Raw genomic sequence first — 22,889 nt, 5'->3', positions numbered from 1 at the left:
CCAGATCTCTCCTTCGCCCAACCAGAGGGGAGACATTCAAATAGCTTTCACAGTTAATTTGACAAATATTCACTGAACTCCAAACCAGGCATGGCACACTCATATGGTTCAGCCTGCACTGGGGACATCTGGTGGTTGCTCCTTCCTGAACAATACTGCTGCCTTGTGGGGAATTGGTAAGTGCACTGACCCAGCAATACTGAGGCCAGGTCTCCTGCCTGTGCCCAGGACTGTGTTCCCCATGAACATTTTAGGCAGAGACCCCGGCCCAGCACTGGGATGGGAGGATGTCTGGACACTAGCAGCTTCCCTTGATGGCACTTGCTAAGGAACAGAAGACCCCTCCAGATATTGCTGTATATTTTTAACCTGGCCGACTATTGCCCGGGAATGGACAATAATTTCAACTGATTATTTTGAGAACACACACACACACACACACACACACACACACACACACACAGATCCCATAAAGACTTTTAGTTGAAAAAAAGAAAAACCCTCACTATTTCGTTTCCAGTTTCACACTGAGATACCACTATAAAGACTCAACCTTGGAAAATTCACCTTTAAAAATAAAATAAAGACATGCTTGGTTGGACAACTGTACACTCTAATGAGTTCTCATCTTTGTCGCCAGCTATGGGATCCTGAAGCAAATTGCTACATTTTTCTTGGCCTCCATTTTCTGTTCTACCAAATGATTATCTCTTAAAGTCTTTTCTATTTCTAACGTTCTATGATCGTATTCAAAACAGCCTACAAGGTATAATTATAGAGGAATGAATCTGATTGCTTCAGCGTCATGAAAGCAGATTTACTCCCCTAGACCTCATATTCTGTAGATGACTGTGAGGTAAGCAGGAATCTGCAATGCATGTCTTTGGTTACTGAATATATGGTGCAGTGATATGGTTATTTTCTTAAGTCTTCCTCCATCATACCAGCATCTACCATCAGCCAACAGATGAATGCTGATTAAAAAAAAAAAATCACTAACATTCCAGAAAGATTTCCAAAAGTGCTAGGAATGTATTTTAAATTTATTTTATTTTTTTATTATTATTGGTATAATCATTTCATAATCCTTTAGGGATATAAATGACGCCATGGTTTAAAGCTCAAGAAATCTCTTTATATTTTTGTGATGCTAACTTTAGGATTAAAGAATAAGATGTACAGATTCCTGTAACTTATGCTATCTATTAGCTCAGGAATGCTGCATGTGTAATTTGTAATATCATACAACACTTGCCAAGGTCCTCATTTTGAGGGCTTTTCAAATAAACTGTAGATTCTTATGTGTAGTAGAGCAGGCTTTGTGTTCTGGCACAGGGAAATTAAGCCTCTGGGGTTATTTTAAACAGGCGACGGTTCTGGCTTCCTCTCCCTCCTCCTTCTCTGCTGCTGTGGGCACCCAGGAGGGCTCCATCCATTTCCTGGATGTCAGAGATCCTGAGACCCCTCGGGCAATTTACAAGGTCTTTCCCTCCGAATGGTCTGTGCAGCACCTGCTGTAAGTACTTCCTGCTTCTGGCAGCAGCATTGTTAGGACTGTCTGTCGAGAATTACAGTGAAGCCATAATTTCTTTTAATTTTAAGTTTTACATGTTTTGTTTCAAAAATTAATACACTGACTCAGGTCACTATTCAAAAAGTACAGAGGGGTGCATCGTGAAAAGGCTCCCACTCTTGTTCCCAAACACTCAGTTGTCCTCCCTGGAGGCAGCCTGTTACCAGTTTCTCATGTCTTCTTTCCAGAGATATTCTATCCATAAATAAGCAAAACAAACAAACAAACAAAAAAAAACCCACAAGTAAGTTCTTCCTTTTAATTACACAAATAATTATCAAGCACTTAGAATGTGGTATGTGCTTTGTTGTATGAGATGGATACTCTTATTGTCTCCATTACGGGGGAGGAACATTAGGCACAATGTGTTAAATAATTTGCTTAATATTGCACAGGTAGTAAATAGCAAATGTCAGGATTTGAACCCAGGTAGTGGGGGTCCAGAGTCACTGCCTTCGTTTTTATTTTTTTCAAGTTTTGATTTAAACGCCTTTGCTTTTAATGGGTAGCAAACCGTATACAATGTTCTATACCTCATTTTTTTTTCCACTTAATGGTATATTTTGGACAATGTTTTCTATCCACACATGAAGACCTTCCTTATTCTGTTTTATGGTATGTAGTATTCCATGATATAAATATACCATCATTTAAAACTTTTTAATTTTAATTCCAGTATTGTTAACATACAGTGTTAGATTCGTTTCAGGTGTGCAATATAGTGTTTCAACAGTTCTACACATTACTCAGTGCTCATCATGATAAGTGTCCTTTTAATCCCCTTCACCTGTTTCACTGATTTCCCCCCCCCCCACCTCCCCTCTGGTAACCATCAGTTTGTTCTGCATAAAGAGTCTATTTCTTGGTTTGTCTCTCTTTCTCTCTCTCTCTTTTTTTTCCTTTACTCATTTGTTTCTTAAATTCCACATATAAGTGAAATCATTTGGTATTTGTCTCTGACTGACTTATTTCACTTAGCATTATACTCTCTAGCTCCATCCATGTTGTTGCAAATGGCAAGATTTCATTCTTTTTTATGGCTGAGTAATATTCCATTATATATACATACATACATACATACATACACACCACATCTTCTTTATCCATTCATCAGTTGATAGACACTTGGGTTGTTTCCATAATTTGGCTATTATAGATAATGCTGTAATAAATTTAGGGGTGCATGTATCCCTTTGAATTAGTGTTTTTGTATTTTTTGGGTAAATACCCAATATACTATCATTTTTAAAGACTGAGTTCTTTGGGGTTTTGTTTTGTTTTGAGAGAGAGAGAGCATGCAAGCAGGGGAGGGGCAGAGGGAGAGGGAGAGAGAGAATCTTAAGCAGGTTCCATGCCCAGCGCAGAGCCTGATGTGGGGCTCGATCTTACAACAGTAACATCATGACCTGAGCCTAAATCAAGAGTCACTTAACCAAGGGAGCCACCCAGGTGCTCCAAAAGTGTGTATCGATGGGCATTTAGATGATTTCAAATCTTTTGAAGTAATACTTTTTAGAAGACAGCATAGAGACATTGGATTTAGACTTGTATGTTATTGTTCTTTCTTTTGTTAATTTATCAGAATAGTAAGTATTAATAAGAAGTGACATTGGTGCCCTGCTTTACAGTTTGAGGTGCTGTCATACATTGTATGTGAATGTGAACCTCACTACAGCAGTCAGAATGGTATTGTGTTTGTTCCTGTTCCACAAATGAGAGGATTTAGGCTCAGAGAAGTTAAGAGAAGCTTTAAAGGATTGCCTAACTCGTGCCTGGAGGAGGCAGGTTTCCACCTGCTGCATTGTGCTCATGGCTCCCTCCAGCTCAGGGGGAAAGGAGCTGTAACCTCACTCCATTTATACTTTTGCCGCCTCCTCTTTCTCAGATCCTTTTCTCTTATTATAATTTCTATTTTCCCATTTTTCGAATTTGAAGAAGGTACAGAAACATTTCACTACATTCTTCCTCCTCCTGCCAGGCACTAGATGTCACAGTGATCACTAGTTTGAGAATTGTTTATTTCCACCTGCAATACCAAGAAAGCTCTGGTGTCATATTTCACTTACTTATGATGAAACACCACTGCATCTTCTCGACTGTACGCTTTTAAGCTGCAGTTTGGAGATAACATTAACCTAGAATGTAATGATTGTATTTACCTGTAATCACTTGGCTTTTTATAAGATGGGATAATATTAAAAATCACAAACCATAAGAATGACTGGTTTTGAATGTATTTCCACACTGTCAGTCAATAAGTTTGTTTACCATCTTACTGGTGAAACAAGCAAAATCTGAGCCTCAGATTTCTTCTTCCCTAGTTATGACCAGCGAGGGATATATCTATTAGTTGGAACATCAGAAGGATGCGTCTTCATCATCAATGCCAATCCATCAAGCTTGTTTCAGATCCTTGGATTCGTAGGTACAACATGGAATGTTAATTAATTGGCAATTAATTAATGAAAAGACTGGTCACTTTATTCCAAAGAATTTAAGGTTGTGAAGATGGGGCTCTAGTGTATTTTCTATAAAGGAAACATTTAAATAACTGCTGTAAGTTATGTAAGAGAATTCCCACATCATGTTTCAAGGGTTTTTGGTACCTCTGCTTGGCACGTAGTTGAGCTAAGTAAACTTTCTTAACTAAATTAATGGATTAATTTAGATATTTCTCATGTCAGATTTTATATATATTATACATATATTGTACACATATATAATATGTATGTATATTATATACATTATATATAATGCTAGATATTTCTAATGTTATCACAAAAAGTAGTTTCATTGGTTTATCCTTGAAATATATTTTAAAATACTTGATCTCTATTTAATAGAGATAGCTAAAGAAAGTTTTAGTACATGCATCTTTAATATTTCCTCTTTAAACAAAATGATATCTGGGTTTTTCAGTAATGTCATCCACATGCCCAGGTAAACCACAGACCTGGAAGGTGAGGTAGCAGTTATGTGATAAGTAGTAAGAACTAATACTTTCCTTTCTGGTATATTTTTACCCAAACACATTTTTAATTTATTCATTAACTTTTTAAGATTAGTGAGTGACTACTAGGTCTAAAATGCTGAACCTAGGTCAGTGGGGGCATGAAAAGGTCAAGGAGACAATTTCGTGGTGGAGGAATAAGCAGAGTGCTGTGTAGTCTCAGAGGAAGAAGCAATTAACTCTGCCAAGTGTGAGGAAAGGAGTGGAGACCAGATAAGGAGGTGCAGAGGGTTGGGGGAGAGTTCTCTGAGGATTTAAGTAGTGGGGGATGGGGTATATTAGTATTCCAGCTCAGGAGAGAAGTCTGAGTAAAGGCACTTGGAATGGCCAGCAGTCTGGTATAATAGGTAAACAGAAGAGTTTACTCAATGATGATCATGGCAATGAAGTCCTGAAGAAGATGAGGGTCTTGAATATCATTGCAAGGAGTCTGGGACATCCTCTGAGGTTTTCAAGATGGGCCTGGTATGATTTGACTTTGGAGGATGACTCTGCCACCAGTGTGAAGGATGGAGCTGAAAGGCAAGAGAATGGAATAAAAAAGAGGAGTTAGGGAACAAGTCTAGTAGCCCAGGCAAGAGGTGACAGTAATCATAACAATAGCCAACATTTATCGAGGTATTCTCTGCCATATGATCGCGTTCTAAGAACTTGGCATGTGGTAATTCATTTAATCATTACAGACAACTTTTATGGGGTAGAGACTATTACTATCCCAATTTACAGATGAGGCAATTGAGGCACAGTGAGGCGAAGTACTCATTCAGAGTCATGCGATTGGATAGTGGTGGAGCCGGGACCCAAATCCAGGAAGTCTGTCTTGAGGCTCATGCTCTTATCCAGAGTGCACACACCATGCAGCAGTCATAGAAAGAGAAAGGAGGGGACAGCTCTGAGTGAGGAAATTGGCAGGACTTTGGTGTTCCATCAAATGTGAGAGGGGAGGATCAGCACGACTCCAAAATTTCTAGCCTGGATGGTGGAAGTTTATGATGTCATCAAATGAAGCAAAAACTCAAGAAAAAAAGGAAATTAGAGAGGTTGAGGGATAGCGTGAGCTGACGAGATTTGTGTAGATTTGAAGCTAATAAGCTATTTGGGGATATTTAGCTAATGTTTGGAAATGGAGATTTGTAGTTCAAGTCTTAATGATAGCATCCTGATCTTGAAATTGCGGAAGCTGATGGGAAGGCTTAAGAAGATAGAATAGGGGTGCCTGGGTGGCTCAGTAGGTTGAGCATCCGACTTCGGCTCAGGTCATGATCTCACGGTTCATAGAGTTCAAGCCCCATGTCAGGCTCTGTACTGACAGCTTAGAGCCTGGAGCCTGCTTCAGATTCTGTGTCTCCCTCTCTCTGACCCTCCCCCGTTCATGCTCTGTCTCTCTCTGTCTCAAAAATAAATAAACATTAAAAAAATTAAAAAAGAAAAGAAGACAGAGTAGAGGGAAATACCAATTGCTTAATGAGGCCAAATGGATAAGCTAAATATGTAAATTCGAAGACATGGACTGTGGTAGGACCTATGGCTCACCTCGCAGTGGATGCACATCCTGCTTAAATGTTCCATTTTTTAACATATCTGGTTAAAGTGTGGGACGGGAAAAGCAACTTCCATTGCAGTTATGGACAGAGGAAGATGAGGCAATGAAGACAACTGAGGACAGGCCAGTGTAATGAGAGCACTGGGAGTCCCCACTCCAGAAAGAGCTTGAAAGAGGAAGGCTGATGAGGGTGTGGCCTGGCAGAAACTTGAGTGCAGTGAGGGCTGGGATGAAGCCCTTCTGCATGGGCCCATCAGCGGGTAACTGCTGGGAGAGCTACTGCCTTGGAATAGAGGGACAAAGAGGTTAGGGAGGGCGTGGTGGTCAGAAAACGAAGTCCATAAACAGCAACTTCTGTTTTAAGAAGTTTGCAACAGAAAAATAAAATTGGACAACTATGGTGGGGAAGCAGGGCTGCAGCAAGGTCACAATCTGAAGATTGGGTAGTCTTGAGAGCTGAATAGAAGAAACCAATAAAAGACACAAGAAAATAAAATGAGGCCCTGAGAGCACATGGTCTAGTAGGAGATTGGTGACCTGGGCTCAAAATCAGAGATGTAAAGGATTGCATTTTATTGATACAAAAATATCTTCTGAATAAGAACATTGAGGTCAGGGCACCTGGGTGGTTTGGTCGGTTAAGCATCCAACTCTTGATTTTGACTCGGGTCATGATCTCACAGTGTGTGGATCCAGCCCCACATTGGGCTCTGTGCTGACAGCGCAGAGCCTACTTGGGATTCCCTCTCTCCCTTTCTCTCTGCTGCTCCCCTACTCGTGCTCTCATGCTCTCTCTCTCTCAAAATAAATACATAACTTTTTTTTTTAAAGAATATTAAGGTCCACTTTGTATCAGATGTCTTTGGTCTTCTTTGTTGTCAGATGAAAGACCACCAGCTGACCACCTGAGGGGAGGGGCTGATCCTGGGGGCCTGAGAAAGTGGACACATACAGAACAGCCCCTGTTCTGTGGAAAGAGGGAGTAGTGACTCTGGAAAGAACTGAAGATGTGTCCCAGGCATGCCACCTTTCAGAGGCCTGATTTCCAGAGAAGCAAACTCATAAAGTCATGGGTATTTCCACCATACCCACAATATCTTGACTACAGATTCAGAGAACACTGGGAGTTTATCCAATACCAAGAGTGGGCAAACAGGCCACAGTGGACAATGAAGGGGCCAGAGCAAGCAGGTGCTGCTGAGTGGGGTGTACATGGCAAACTCCAGAGGCTTCCCTGACAGGGAAGGAAGATCAGCCCAACTGAGCTGGCTTGAATCTATCAACCCAGATATCCAGTCATGAGAATCCCTCATCGTTCATCAAAAATGTCCCCATAACTTCTGTATAGTTTTTAAGTTTATTTATTTATTTTGAGAGAGAGAGAGCATGAGCAGAGGAGGGGCAGAGAGAGAGAGAGAGGGAGAGAGAGAAAATCTACAACAGGCTCTGAGCACAGAGCCCAACATGGGGCTTGATCCCACAAACTCTGAGATCATGACCTGAGCCCAAATCAAGAGTGGGACCCTTACTGACTGAGCCACCCAAGCACCACCCCCCATCACTTACGTTTAAAGATCACTTTAAGTGTACACTCGAAGCTTGCTGTGGATTCTCTCTCTCTGCCTCTCTCTCTGCCCCCCTCCCCGGCTTGTGCACACTCTCTCTCCCTCTCTTTCAAAATAAATAAATTTAAAGAAAAATAAAGGTCACTTTAAAAATGCAATAAATAAATTGAAATCTAAAGGTTTACTGAAGGTAATCCTATAATGTGATATCTTACTTGAGATGATAAAAGATTCTTTAAACTTATGATGATTTCTGTTTGCTTTCAGAGGTGGGCAAAGACATTTTACAAATATCCACAGTGTCTCTTTTGGAAACAGACATAGTAGAAGTGATGGTGCTTTCGCCACTTCCGGAAACAGGAAGAAGCAGATTGGAAATATTTACTCTGCCTACAACACTACCACAAGGTAAAGAAAAAGCAAGCAACCCAGATGAGTAGTTGTTTAGCTTGTTTTCTCGCCTTCCTTCCTTCCTTCCTTCTTTCCTTCCTTCCTACTTTCCTTCCTTCCTTCCTTCCTTCCTTCCTCCCTTCCTCCTCCTTCCTTCCTTCCTTCCTTCCTCCCTTCCCTCCTCTTTCCTTCCTTCCTCCCTCCCTCCCTCCCTCCCTTCCTCCTTCCCTTCCTTCCTTCCTTCCTTCCTTTCTTCCTTCCTTTCTTCCTTCCTTTTCTTCCTCCCTCCCTTTCTCCCTCCCCACTCTTTCTTCCTTTCTTTTCTCTAATGATTGCATTTTTTCCCTCTTAACATGTAAAGAGGGAAAATGGCCATCTTTTATACATCTTACAAAGTGAAACTGATGTGCCTGCTAAATGATGTGAAGTGTGGACTTTCCTCAAGTCCTTGTCATTCATATGAATGTATCTTCTTCCCAGAGAAGAAGATCAGGATCAACGGGTGCTTTTGTCAGATCGATATGTCATTTTGTGATACCTCTTGTTCTGTAGCTTTAAATATACATAGTTAAATTCAGATAGCTTACTGTGTAGTAGCTTTCACTGATGAAATTATAAAGAAAGCTTTTTGGATAAAGAAGCCTGATGAAATAGACACTCTTTGTTTTAGATAACAAATATATCTGGGTAGCTATTTTGTAAATACATAATTACAGAGTCTGAGAGAGCTGAAAACCTCAAAGTACTCTTGTGTCTTAATTAAGACTCTCTAGACCATCATGAGTATCTTTTAATATGTCTCTACCTAATTGATTAAATTAACCAAGGCCTTATAAAAGATATTTTACTCTCAGTCACTTAATACTCGAGTAGTTCTAGTGGATCTGTGTTGTTTTAAATCATTTTTTGTCTCCTAATAGCCTCTGCAACATTAATTGGGCATTTGAATTTTTTATTTTGCTTTTCATAGTTATTCATAATGATTAAAAAATAAAATCACTGTATGGTACAAATGATGTCCTTTCTTCCTCACATCTTACAGTTTCTACAAGCTTTGCTGATGAAAGAGGGAGGCTGAGAGATGAACTCATTGCTAAGTTCCTGTATGAGATAGAACACACCCTGTCCTCTGCCGTGTTGGACTATCAGAGTCACCAAGTATATGGCTTCTGTAACCAAGTGCCATACATCTGCAGCTACCGTCTTCCTGAAAAAGTATGCCAAAACTTAAGCGTGCTATTATTTGTCTTAGCGATCATGATTGACACGTTGTGTTAATTACACACGATCCATGCTTTAACATTACAGTTCAGTTAACAAATGGCTTTATTACACTAACATAATTTTCTCGAATCAGATACATTATGAGCATTATTTGTTAATCCATCATAAATACATTTGAGCAACCTCATACTTGTGCCGCACACATCCTACTCATCACATAAACATGCAGGCAACTCTATTGATTTCGTGTGTTTAAAAACAGTGTAGCATTAGAGCATCTAATGCTCTAGTACATTAGAGCATGTACTCCACAGGTATCGGGGGGCTCCAGGGTCTATGGTTTTCCATGGAACTTTGCACCTAAGCCATAAGCAAAATTGCACAAAATAGATAAACTGTTTTTGCCATCCTTGTATCACACTCTTTTCAAACCTCTCTCTATCGTATCACTCCTGGTACACTCACTGGCCCAGATTATCTACCACACTTACTCTCTAAACCCTCCTCTCCCAGGGAAGCCACTGTCAGCGAGGTATGAGACATCACGGAAGTAATATCTGAACTGGCCTTTGAAGAATAGGTCATATTTAGACACGGAGAAATATTGTGTACAATTTTGGCATGAGGTGGAGGTTGTTGAGGTAGAGAGGGGACAGGACTGGTGGGAATGGGGTGGACAAGGGCATTGCAGACAAAAGTCACAGTATGTGTAGGGGCTTGGAGGTGGGAGTACATGAGAGAATACTGATTCATTTAATTGTCTTGAGCATGGGTGTGTATGAAAAGGATCAGTAAAAAAGAAATATTGTCAGTATAGGCTGGGATCTTTAATTGCAGCTAACGCATCATGACTTTTCTTAGTTGGTTAGAACAAATGTTAATTTACAAACAGATGAAAATGTGGTGCAAGAAAAGTGGTGTATCAGTTCACTCCCATGGACAGCATTTGCAGATTTGAATCTGACCGTATATGCACAACTGCAGACCCTTAGGTACCACTCTCCTGTTCTTTTCTACAATGGAATCATGTTCTTTGATTGGCAGGAACATAGCGGTATTTGCATTCTTAAGCCATACCAAAAGGTGCAAAGCAAGCACTACGGACCTGGCATGGTCTCTCTGTCTCCGCATGGATTGTGGCTCACAACAATAGCTAAAGGTGGAATTCTGTGTATCCGAGATGTTCACACTTTGGTAAACAATCTTTTTTTTTCTTTTTTTTAAATCTTGGGGATGTTTATCTTGATCTCATATAAGGAACAAAAGCCCTCAGGGAAGGAATTGAACTTCTTTCTTAGGTCAATTAACTCATAGCTTATTCACCACTGATTGTAGTACTGGCTTTAACATTTTACTGGTGTTTTTATATGCTGAGGGTTTGAGTCTCCAGGGGAGGAAACACCAACCAGTAGACTGAGACCTGCACAAAATGAGCATGGGACCTGGACACTGTAGATGAGCTGCTGCCCAGCTCTGTCACCACTTAGTTGTGTGTCCAGGAGACTCACTGACCTTCACTGAGCTTCAGATGCTCATCTGTAAAATTAGGGAACCCTTCCATGCCCTCATCCTCTGTGATTCTGATGAGAGCCGGTGAGAGGGTATATGCAAAAATGCTTTGGAAATAGTGAATTGCCATGGAAACCTAGGGATTATTACCCCTATCTCCCTGGCCTGGAGTGACTCTGGGCTGGTTGCTGCTGCCCCCCACCCAACTCTTCAAGTGATCCCGAGAGAGCAGAAGGGAGAGTTCTTCCTCATCCCTTGCAGACCAACCTCAACATTACCAATACTGCTGCCATTTTCTGATTTCCATTGGGAAAGTGAAAATAGTTTCTTCTTCCAAAAACGTGCAGGGTCCTTTTCTAGGTTTTGAGACCACGTTGTCCTGGTTGTCAGTCTACTTCGATGAGGTCAGTGATTCTTACCCAGGGTTCCACCCCACACACCTGAAGCCTTGCAGCTACCTACATATCACACTCCTGCGGGTCCACAGCTAAACCGGGCCCTGGTGTGCACATCCTGCTCTTCTCGTTCATCTGTGTAAGAAAGCATATTTAGAATGCAACTGGACAAAAATGATACTATTATTGTACAGGGAAAGTTTTGAATCCTTTAGAGATTATGTTGAAGTGGTCAATTTGCAAACTTTGCTATATTGTCTCTTATTCAAGTGATTTAAAATTTATTTATTAATTTTGAGAGAGAGAGAGAGTACACGTGCAGGGGAGGGGTAGAGAGAGAATCCCAAGTAGCCTCCACACTGTCAGAGCACAGAGCCTGATGCAGGACTCCAATCACAAACCGTGAGATCATGACCTGAGCTGAAATCAAGAGTCACATGCTTAACCAACTGAGCCACCCACATGTCCCTCAGGAGATTTTTAACATGCTATAGTTGATGGTGGCATGACATGGCAAGACATCAAAGTTCTGGGTGATTCTGTGCAAAGCACCTCACACATGAAGTTATTCATGGCAGCACTGTGTGTAAAAGCAACCTAATAACAGTCAACAGAGGACTGGATAAATCATGGTGTATAAACGATACATAAGGAAAACGTGAAATATTATGCAGAGTGAGAAAATCTTTACGCCACAATGTGGAAGGAACCTCAAGATCTATGGTCACAAAGGAAAAGCAAGGTGCATGATATAATGTATTATGCTCCAGTTTATGTTAAAAATTATGATTGCATAAAAATTTGCTCATATGTTCTAAAAGACATCTGAAAGGATATTAAAGGTATTAATTACACTGATTGGCTTTGGGAAGTGGTGGTTGGGGAATGGAGACAGAAAGGAGATTTCACAGCATTGTTTTTCAATTTTGAAACCTTTGAATATATTGCCTATTAAACAGTTAAAATTTTCTTTAAAAAAATCATGGTTGAGAACCAGCGTGACACATAAATCCCAGTTTTTATACCACTCAGCATATGTATATTGCCTATTCAAACAGTTAAAATTTTCTTTAAATATATAAAATATAATTATATAAATATATAAAACATATATTCAAACAGTTAAAATTTTCTTTAAAAAAATCATGGTTGAGAACCAGCGTCACACATAAATCCCAGTTTTCAGTCAAGGAGCTTAAACTGTTGCCCTCTGCACCAAATCAGTGCTGTGTTTTGTTTGGGTTCTACTTGAACTGGTTTAGCCTCCTCCATGTGGGGCAGGTCACCCTCCATTCTTCACAGTGCCTCTTACCCTCTCTCAACCACTCAGCACACGTAAATGAAACCTACCTGACTCTTGAAGGCACCTGAATGCCATTTCTGCTTGCTCAAGTCCCCTCCCCTAACTTTGTAGCTTTCAGCAATTTGCTTCTGTGTGTCTGGTTTTCCTGTTGGAAATTGGTGATAACAATCCCTCTCCTTCCATTCCACACAAATGAGAAAAATAAATCAGTATTGGTGAACGGGTTTTTAACCAGGGATTTTCAGTACTATGTATTACTAACAGGCTACTTCCATGCCAAACAAAACGCTGTTAACAAATAGAAACAGATTTACTCATGAGCGAAAGTGCATGTGATCCCCTTAGAAAAACTACATGGTGGAATTGCATTTGTAATTTTTGCACTTTGTTCCTAAAACTATTGAGGAAACGTTTGCTCGAAGTCGGAGTCATTCTCACCAGGGGCATGGGATTCAATCAGTGAGAATTTCAATGGATGGAAAAAACATTCTAGTGAATGGGAGAAATGATGGCACCCTTGTTTACCTCAGATGGAGGTATGTACAGTATCCAAAAGCAACTTCATATGGTATAGTGTTGAAAATAAATATTTTGTTATTATTTATGTATAGCAAGGCCACCATCACAGGAGACAACTGCCATTGGAAAGATTATTATACCCACAGATCCCAAGAGGAGGAGGTTTACCAACTCTGTGGTGGGGCCACATGGGGAAGCCCCAGGGTGGGTCAGGAGGCAGAGGGAACAAAGGAAACATGGGCAAGAGCCCTATTTTGGTTTCCATGGGAAGGAGCAGGCCGGTTTGGCTAGTGTGGATAATTTCAGCAGCTTCTGGGGCATGGTGGCTGGCCCTGGTTGTCTGGTACTTGGCCCAGAGGTGATTAGGGCAGGGAAATAGTAGCCCTGAGTTGGAGGTATGGGTTCTGGATTGGTTTGTTTGCATTTTAAAGGTGGCTCCAGGGTGAGTGGTTTCCTATCTGTAGCAACTGGCTAGTACTGAAGGGGCAAAGCCCCACATGTCAAAGCATCAAAACACAAAAAATAACAAGACATAGTTAGTACATATGAGATGATCAGTCCTCCCATTCACAACACCCGTTGGAGGAGTACAAGGAATGGGGATAATCCTGAAGAGTAGATAATTTTAAAAACTCCTATTCATCCCTTAAAAACCTGACATAGATATGCATGTGTGTTTACACACATGTAGATATACTTCTCTAGTTAGACTTAGTTTAGACAATATTAATTTGGACTTTGCTTAGATTAAAATTAAAGTTCTAAATAAAATACTACTCAAGCATATAGATGATGACCAGGGGATAGAGAACCTGGAAGTGACAGCCTAGACTTTATATGTTGCCTTGGTTGATCTGTCAATGGATATCACTAGTCAATGTGCAATTTATTTCTACAAAAATAATATCTTACGGTGCCCCCTGTGATTAAAACAGTAGCAAAACATGGCCTTTTCCCAATGACATTGTGAAAATGTTAAATATTTGTAAATGTTAAATACAGGTAAATGGAGATTTTATATCATAACAATTTTGGTAGTCACTTATTTCAAAGACTCGTTTGAACACTGCATCATCAGGCTCAGTCTATGCATGGCATCTGAATAAGATACTAACTTGTAACTCATATGTAAGTCCTAATATACCCTTTACACTAAGTGAACAAACAGCATTTCAGGCAACAGCAAACAAGTGCTGGAGACCTCTTGATAGAAGTAAGGGCATTTCCATTCATGGGTAATCACGTGGACCTCTGACTCAAAGGTGAGTTGGAAACCTTGGTCCAGGACTTACTAACTTTGACCTCAGACACATAATAACACCCTCTAAATTGTCTGCAACATTGTTACTCAAGGTGGGGTCTGCAGCAACTGTAAGTTTGTTAGAAATGCTTATATTTGGTCCTCCCCCCAGACTTTCTGAGTCATACCTCTGAAATGGAATCATCTGTTTTTAACAAACTCTCATCCAGGCAATGCTGATATGCCTAAAGTTTGAGATGCCCTGATATACTGAGTGGAAGTAGTGCTTTCCTCAATGACGGGTGGGGGCTATGAGGACTAAATAGGACAATGTAATTATGTACATGAGGCAGCGCAATGCCTAGTACATTCTAAGGCTCCACCGGAGCAGTGGCTCTTCTGTGCAGTGGCCAAGGTGGGTGGGTGCAGAGGGTATTTAGGGTAAGGGTACATGGACAGTGTGAGGAGAGGTCACCTCAGAGAGATCAAGAAGATTTGTCATGTCCTGGAGCACATGAAGGTGCTCTCCTCTAAGTAGAGCCCTAATAACTACAGGGCACCGTGAAGAATTGGCCGCCATATTTCTTTGTGTAGAAATGATGCGGTATCTGGAAATAATGCTGCTGAATGTAACTTTTTAAAACTGATTTTGTAGCCAGTTTCTTTTCTTTTTTTTTATTATTATTATAGGCGGTTTGGAGGAAACATAGCCAGTGAAATTCTTGAATATTGCCAGAAACTTTTAATTTCCCTGAGCAACACCATGGATGAGGAGAATGATTATTTAAGTATATTAAAAAGAGAGTCCTTGAATTTCAGATCAACATTTGAACACACAGTTGAGTTCCAATACAGTGTTTGTCCTTCTTTCCTCCCTCCCTCCCTCCTTCCTTTCCTCTCTCTCTCCCTCTTTCTCCCCTTCCTTCTGTGCCTTCTACCCACCCACTGTCTCTTCCTTTCTAAATCAGATACCAGTTTTCAGTTTGTGGTTTTCCTTCAGCAGATATTTAATAATATTTCCCTTTATCCAGGTACCCCATGATTTTCAGAAAGACCATTAGCTACATCTGAGACATAATATTCAGCATTTCTCAAAGCAATATTCTCAAAGCAAATATTACATCTCAGATTTTATTTAAACCATAATACAAGATCTGGGCTTTCCTGTGAAACAAATCTTACCCCTAATTCTGGTGCTTGATCAAACCAGTCTCTCTTTACTTTTATGTTACATACTTTATTCTGGAAGTGTCTAGCCAGAGAACAACATTCTTCCATTCAATCACTTAAATATTTATGGAGTGCCTACAAAGTGCCAGGCTGTGGGGGATATAAGTATGAACAAGACAGTAACATTTTCTGTATTCATGGAGTTAACATTCTAATTAAGAGTTGGGTGTGAGCAGGGAGAGATAAGTACTCAAATAAGAAAATATTAGATAGTAACAAGACCTATTTAGTGAATAAAAATGCTAGTATTTGGCTGGAGTAACCTCTCTAAGGAGCAGACATGTAAGCTGAGATCTGAATTAAAAGAGGGTACAAAGGTGGGGGTCAGGAGGGCAAGAATAGGGCAGAAGGGGAAAGACCTCAGCATGTTTGAGGCCCTAAAAAAAGGTTTGTGCAATTGAAGTGAACAAGGGAGAGAGTGGAAGGAGATGAGATTGTAGAAGTAAAAAAAGACCAGATAATGTAGGGCTTTGTAAGCCAGGTGGAATTTGGATTTTATGTTACATGTAATGAGAACCTATTAAAGAGTTGTGAGCAGAGGATTTACAAGATCTTATTTACATTTTTAAAAAATGATTACTTGCCACTATGTGGAGAATGGTTCCTGTACAGGACAAGAATGGAAACAGGGAGATTTATTAGGCTATGGTAAAGGTCCAGGTAACAATGGAGGAGGAGGAATGTTATGGAGAGGAAGTGATAGATTCCAGTTACATTTTGGGGGTAAAGTTGACAGAACTCACTGAGAGATTGGACATAGAGGGGCAGGAAGAGAAAGGACTCTAGGATGACTCCTAGGTTTTTTACTTAAACAACTTTGTAGAATATGGTACCATTCACAGTGATGAGGAAGTTGGAGAGGAGAGCTGCTGTGGGGAGAAAGAAGGTATTCCAAAATCGGTTACCCATGCCGAGCTTGAGAATTCAAGCCTGCTGGGCATTCAAGAGGAGATACTAGATAGACTGTTGGATAGATGAACTTTGAGTTCTGGGGAGAGGTCAGGATTGAAGATGTTGATTTGAGAGTCAAGGGCAAATGCAAAGAGTTTAAAGCCATAAAAATAGGTAAGGTTACTGTGGAAGGGGGGATGGTGAGCAACAGAAGGAGACCAGGATAGAGCAACTTCTACAGATCCAGGAGAAGAGTTCAGGGTTGCAAAGAAGTGGCAGCCAGTGAGGTTCTATCTAGTAGGGCCAGGAGAGTGTAACATGGCAAAATCTTTCTAGAGACTCTATTGCAAAAGGGAGCATAGAAAGGGGGTGGTACCTAAAGAGGAATGTGGTAGTCCATGGATAATAGCTTTCCTAGGACAAGATATATTAAAGTGTGTTTGGGAAAGACTTGTTGGGAAAGATTTAGTAAAAAGGAGAAATGGATCGTGCAGAAGGGCAATGGAATTTTTTTTTTTAATTTAATGTTTATTTATTTTTGAGAGAGAGAGAGAGAGAGAGAGAGGGAGAGACAGAGTGCAAGTGGGGGAGGAGCAGAGAGAGACACAGAATCTGAAGCAGTCTCCAGGCTCTGAGCTGTCAGCACAGAGTCCAATATAGAGCTTGAACCCATAGGCCATGAGATCATGACCTGAGTCGAAGTCAGACGCTTAACCAACTGAGCCACCCAGGCGCCCCTCAGTGGGATTTTTTTTTTAAGTGTAAAGATCTCTTAAGTGTAAAGAAGGAGGAAAAGATTGAGATCCTAAGTACAAATGGCTGGGCAGGGCGTGATAGGCAGAGCATGTGATCCACAATTATAGGAAGGAGGCAAAGAGGGATGTCGTGAATGTGTGACTTGTCTGATCATTTCTGCTTTCTCAGTGAAAAGTGTGGCTATTGTAAGGACAGATTGGTAGGAATTAAATTAATAAAACATTACATCTCAGGCAGGAAAATTTTTTGGTATTCCTTAAAAAAAATGCAATAAGTGCAGAGGGATCCAAAGCAATTATATGAAGTAGGGTGGGAGAAGAAGAATTTTAATTTTAAGAAATATCTGTCTTCTTCTAAGATAAATGAAGATACGAAGTTAAGCATTGATTCATCACAAGAGGAATTAACCCAAGTTGATAATTCAAAGGAAATTCCTTGGATACAACAAAAAAGCCAAGAGGTATTTATAAAACATAGAAGAGGTTTGAAATAATGTGCCAAATAGACTAGCTTCCTATGAAAACCCGCTGGAAAGTTAGGAAGTAGATATTAGTAGATACTAGTAGATAGTAGTAGATGCTTAGTAGGTACTACCAGGCAGAGCATTGCACCATACAAGTGTAACTTTCCTGAAAGCAAACACCCTAAACTAGCCCAATCTTTTAGATTAGGTTATTTTGAGCTTTAAGAAGTGTTCTTAAAGCAATGTGGAACAGAATCAAAATGTCTAGGGAAGCCAAACTGAAGAATAATCAGATACCTCATGTTGGAGTGAATGTTGAGGGACACTGCAAAGTTGATTTAAAGAAAAAGGGTGGTCCAGAAACAGGAGAAAGGTCTTGGTAGCTTCAGATGTGCAGGAAGGTGACAAAGGTAGTAGCTTGTGCCTGGATTTAGCTTATTAGTCCCATTCAAGTTCCCCATAAAATAGCAGACTGGTTTCCTTTGTCAACTATTCTCTATTTAATTTTTTTACTACTTATTCTTTCCGATGGCCTGATAAATGACATCAGTTGCAAGTTACTTCGATGGCCACTTACGTAGTAGCAGTTGACTTAAGCAAGGCATTGCAGTGGTGTTATTTCATGTACACGTTGTATCATTAGTCTTTATTTTTTGTTTATTTCTAGAGAAGTGCTATCTATGTATCTATGTACCTATGTATGTACCATGATATGTATAACTATCATTTCTCTTGCCTATCTAAGAGATATACTTGTTCCATTTCAGGCCATCAGAAAGGAGGTTAAACTGTTTTCCAAGAAAAGGAAAGAGATAAAAACAGGAATCAAAGCACTTGCTAAAACCGTAAGTGTTGTGATTTCATATACTAATACATCGGCCCTCTGTCTAAAATTACTTTCTACTCTTTCATCCAACACAGCATGAGGAGCTCTACCCATTTTTTCCTCTGCCAGTAAGCTCAGTTTTCTGAGATGCTTTTAACATGGTGGGATTTTTACCATACAACACTAAATATAAACAGTGGTTTTCTTCCCCGTCTTCCTGAAACACTGGATCTTATTTGTTTTTTTTTTAATACTTATTTTTATCAAACTTATTTGTTTATACTTTTAAAAATTAAATAATGAGTTATATAACTAAAAATAATGTCTTTAAAGCAACACCTGCCCTAGTTGTCTTCACTAGGATTCCTGTATTCCCGAGGTACATGTTTTCAATTCTTTCAGCTTTTTTGTTTGGATATTTACCTCTCTCTTTCTAAATAGTCTTTTTAATACTGCTATTTATTGATATTTCTATTTTGACATTAATGGTGGGCTTCCTGGCACGGAAGAAGAGTATTTACGTTCTTTTACATCCCTTATCAGTACAACATAAACATAAATCCATACTCCGTACACACACTATTATAGCTACGTAAAAGTTCTTCAGAGCTGAGCCACGTGGTATGTTATGATTACATTTCCATTTTATAATTACATTTTTACTGGAATTCACAATTGCTTTTGTTTTAGTATAAGCCTTTCTATATACCTATTACCTATTCAGACTCTCTCAAAATGCTAAAAACTCTTCCCAATACAAATACCTGAGGTAATCAAGCTGTCATGCTTTGGTTTGTTTGTTTGTTTGTTTGTTTGTTTGTTTGTTTGTTTGTTTTTATGACCTGCCTTTCCATCTTCCAGCTCCAATATAAGTACCTTGCTCCCTACACCAGGCAAATGGTCTAGGGAACATGTGTCCTAGGGACTCATCTTGTCCATTCTCCTGGGAAATCCTCTCACCTGCCTCCTGAGTTGGAGCCCCTCTTTCCAGAGCCCCATTTCTTGATGTACATCTTCCAATTCCTAAGCAGGACTACTGTGTTGTCCCATGCTTGAAGACATCATTTATCAGATAGCTGTGCTTCTGGCATGCCATTTAAATGTTATACTGTATGAATGGTGCCCCCCCCCCCCCAGAGTTGTAAGAGCTTTAGCTCCGTTCTTGGGAAAGGGCATGTGAGAGAGATATCTTTTAAGACTTGGTTTTTCTTAAAATGTCTTTATCCTACTGTCAGTGCTCATTTGATAGCTTGTGTAGGGGTTTATTGATTTCCCCTCAGAATTTTAAAGGCTTGCTCATCATCTTCTAGCTTTCAGTGTTTGCTTTAGAGAGTACAATACCTTTCTGATTCCCAGTTCTTTGTCTCTGCAAACTTACAGGATCCTTTCTTTATCCCGGCTGTTAGGAAATTTCACAATTATGCTTCTTGATAGATTTGATGGATATTCTTGGTTTGAGGATGCAAATAGACTCTCTGCCCTTTTCCATCCTGTTCTCAGCCGCAAGAAGCTGGCCTTTGTGGACTGCATCAATGTACTACCTTGCCCCTGGCCTCTGGTTAGGTGTAACCAGTGAGTGGCATCAGCAGGAGATCAGAGGGCAGAGCCTTTATTCCTCCAGTGGCCTCTTTGTGGTATCATGAGTTGGCAGTGACAGCTAGGCCTTTCCCAAAGCCTCCGATCTTTCCAAGTTCCAGTAACTACTCCACCCCCCTTGCCCTTCTCACATAGGAAGTAGGAACGGTGATAGCTTTCTGTGGTTGCCAATGGGAAATGCTTTATCATGCCTAGCTGCTCTCCTTTACCCTGACAATACTTTTGTAAAAGTCCCTCTCCCCAGTTATCCCAAGCGACTGTGTCATCTATTTTGTACCCAGTTTGTTTTCTCTGTCTTTTCCACATGTTAGGCATTGGTGAGCACTTTCAATAAAAAAAATTTTTTAAAAAATTTGATTTTCAGTTCTGGGAAATGTCCTCAAATTTTTCTTCGGGAATTTCCTCCCCTTTGTTTTATTTTCCTGGTTACTAACTAGGTTGAGCATCTTTTCCTAACTCTTTAAGACTTTGTATTCCCTCTTCTAGGAATTCCCTGTTTGTATCCTTTGCTTATTTTTCTATTGGGTTGTTGGTCTTTGTCTTTTGGATTGTAGGAGTTCTTTATTTTTATTTTAATTTACGTTTATTTGTGATAATTAGGGCTAGTTAAGCTGTGATCATAACTAAACTCCAAAAATATAGTGGCGCAGAGATTAGAAGTTTATTCCAGGTCATTGGCAGCTCAGTTCCATGCAGTTGTTCAGAGATGCACGCGGCAGAGATTCAGCTGTCTTCAATACGAGGCATCTAAGGTCGCCCTGCTGGATCTCACAACAGTCAGCTGGGAGGGGAAAGCGCATGGAGAGGGGCAAGGGGAAAATCGAGAGGTGGCTCTTATTACCAGGTTGAACCACATGAGATCACAGTTTTACACAGATCAACCTAATATGCTATGTATATTTTTTGTCTTGTGTCATAACTTTTATAATGTGCCTTTTGAAATGCAGAATTTAAAAATTATGATCCAAATTTATTGATTTTTTTTACAGCTTTTGTTTAGTGTGTCTGATCTTAAAAGGTCTTCCAAAGTCCCACGTACTTTTTTGTAATACTCCTTTATTTAATCTGTAATTTACTTCATGAATGGTATGAGGTATGGATCTAAACTTATTTTTTCAAATAAACAGCCCATTTTGCCAGTGTTTTTTATTGAATATACCACCTTTTCTCCACTGATTTGTGGAGCCTCCTCTATCAATCCTTGGGTTCCCGCATATACAGTGTTGTTTCTGGACTTTATTCTGAAATTGAGTATTGATAATTTTCAAAGCCAATTCCAAACTATTTTGATAGCTAGCTTTATAAAATATTTTTATACTTTGAAAGTAATTCTCCCTTTATTCTTTTTTTTAATGTTTATTTATTTAGTTTGAGAGAGAGCACACACACGTGTGAGTGGTGGAGGGGCAGAGAGAATCCTTTTTAATTTTTTAAAATGTTTATTTTATTTTATTGAGGTGGGGAGAGAATGGCAGAGAGAGAGGGAGAGAGAATCCTAAGCAGGCTCCATGCTGTCAATGTGGAGCCTAACATGGGGCTTGATCCCGCGGCAAGAGATCATGATCTGAGCCCAAATCAAGAGTCGGATGCTTAACCGACTGAGTCAACCAGGCACCCCTCTCCTTTTACACTTTTAAAAAAGAAAAATGTTGGCCTTTTTATGCACTTATTTTTCTATTTGAATTTTAAAATTGGCTTCTCAAACTCCAAGTTTTTCATTGGCTTGAAAAACTCTGATCTGACTTTGAGACTATATTGCTTATGTTTTACTTGGGTGAGGGTTTATTTGCTCTCTGAAAGTTTATAGAAATACATAATTTATAAAAAATGTTTATTAAAAAAAATTTTTAATGTTTACTTTAGAGGTAAAGACAGAGTGCAGGTGGGGGAGGGGCAGAGAGAGAGCGAGAAACAGAATCTGAAACAGGCTTCAGGCCCTGAGCTGTCAGCACAGAGCCTGATGCGGGGCTCTAAGTCCAGAACGGCAAGATCATGACCTGAGCTTAAGTCGGATGCTCAACCAACTGAGCCACCTGGATGCCCCATAATTTACAAAAATTTATAATATAAATTTTATATGTAATATGTACTATATAAGTATACTATTTATATGTAAATAATATATATCTGTATTCAGTTAAGAATTCTTCAGTGAAGTTTTTTGTTTTGTTTGTTTTGTTTTTAATTTTAGTTAACATACAGTGCAATATTGGTTTCAGGAGTAGAATTCAGTGATTCATCACTTACATACAATACCTAGTGCTCATCACAAATACCTTCCTTAGTATCCATCATCCATCTAGCCCATCTCCCACTGACCTCCCTCCATCAACCCATAGTTTATTCTCTATCATTAAGAGTGTCTTGTGGTTGTTTCCCTCTCTTCTCTTTTTTCTCCCCTTCTCCATATGTTCATCTGTTTTGTTTCTTTCTTCCCCCCCACCCAGGAATGTGACCTTTATTTATTTTTTTAATAATTTTATTTATTTATTTGTTTGTTTGTTTGTTTGTTTATTTACATCCAAGTTAGCATATAGTGCAATAATGATTTCAAAAGTAGATTCCAGTGATTCATCCCCTTTGTGCTCACACCCAGTGCTCACCCCTATCTGTATCACACCCAGTGTTCATCCCAACAAGTGTCTTCCTTAATGCCCCTTACCCATTTAGCCCATCCCCCCACCTACAACCCCTCCAGCAGCCCTCAGTTTATTCTTTGTATTTAAGAGTCTCTTATGTTTTGCTCCCCCTCCTTGTTTTTATATTATTTTTACTTCCCTTCCCTTACGTTGATCTGTTTTGTATCTTAAAGTCCTCTTATGAATGAAGTCATATGATATTTTTCTTTCTCTGACT

General features: G+C 39.7%; 1 protein-coding gene across 2 annotated transcripts in view; it reads left to right on the top strand.

Moving 5' to 3' along the window:
- The window catches only part of CFAP43 (cilia and flagella associated protein 43), a 118,434-nt gene that overhangs the window by 44,005 nt on the left and 51,540 nt on the right, over nucleotides 1-22,889 (top strand). For both annotated transcript variants that reach the window (XM_007080308.3, XM_042960640.1), the window contains exons 11-19: nucleotides 1,368-1,516; nucleotides 3,895-3,998; nucleotides 7,959-8,099; nucleotides 9,124-9,296; nucleotides 10,350-10,499; nucleotides 12,918-13,048; nucleotides 14,962-15,109; nucleotides 17,507-17,608; nucleotides 18,379-18,456. In XM_007080308.3, the coding sequence (XP_007080370.1) occupies nucleotides 1,368-1,516; nucleotides 3,895-3,998; nucleotides 7,959-8,099; nucleotides 9,124-9,296; nucleotides 10,350-10,499; nucleotides 12,918-13,048; nucleotides 14,962-15,109; nucleotides 17,507-17,608; nucleotides 18,379-18,456 (1,176 nt within the window). The remainder of the gene's footprint in view (nucleotides 1-1,367; nucleotides 1,517-3,894; nucleotides 3,999-7,958; nucleotides 8,100-9,123; nucleotides 9,297-10,349; nucleotides 10,500-12,917; nucleotides 13,049-14,961; nucleotides 15,110-17,506; nucleotides 17,609-18,378; nucleotides 18,457-22,889) is intronic.

Source organism: Panthera tigris, chromosome D2 (assembly GCF_018350195.1).
Source record: "Panthera tigris isolate Pti1 chromosome D2, P.tigris_Pti1_mat1.1, whole genome shotgun sequence".
Taxonomy (NCBI): domain Eukaryota; kingdom Metazoa; phylum Chordata; class Mammalia; order Carnivora; family Felidae; genus Panthera; species Panthera tigris.
This window is presented reverse-complemented; position numbering and strand designations above follow the sequence as displayed.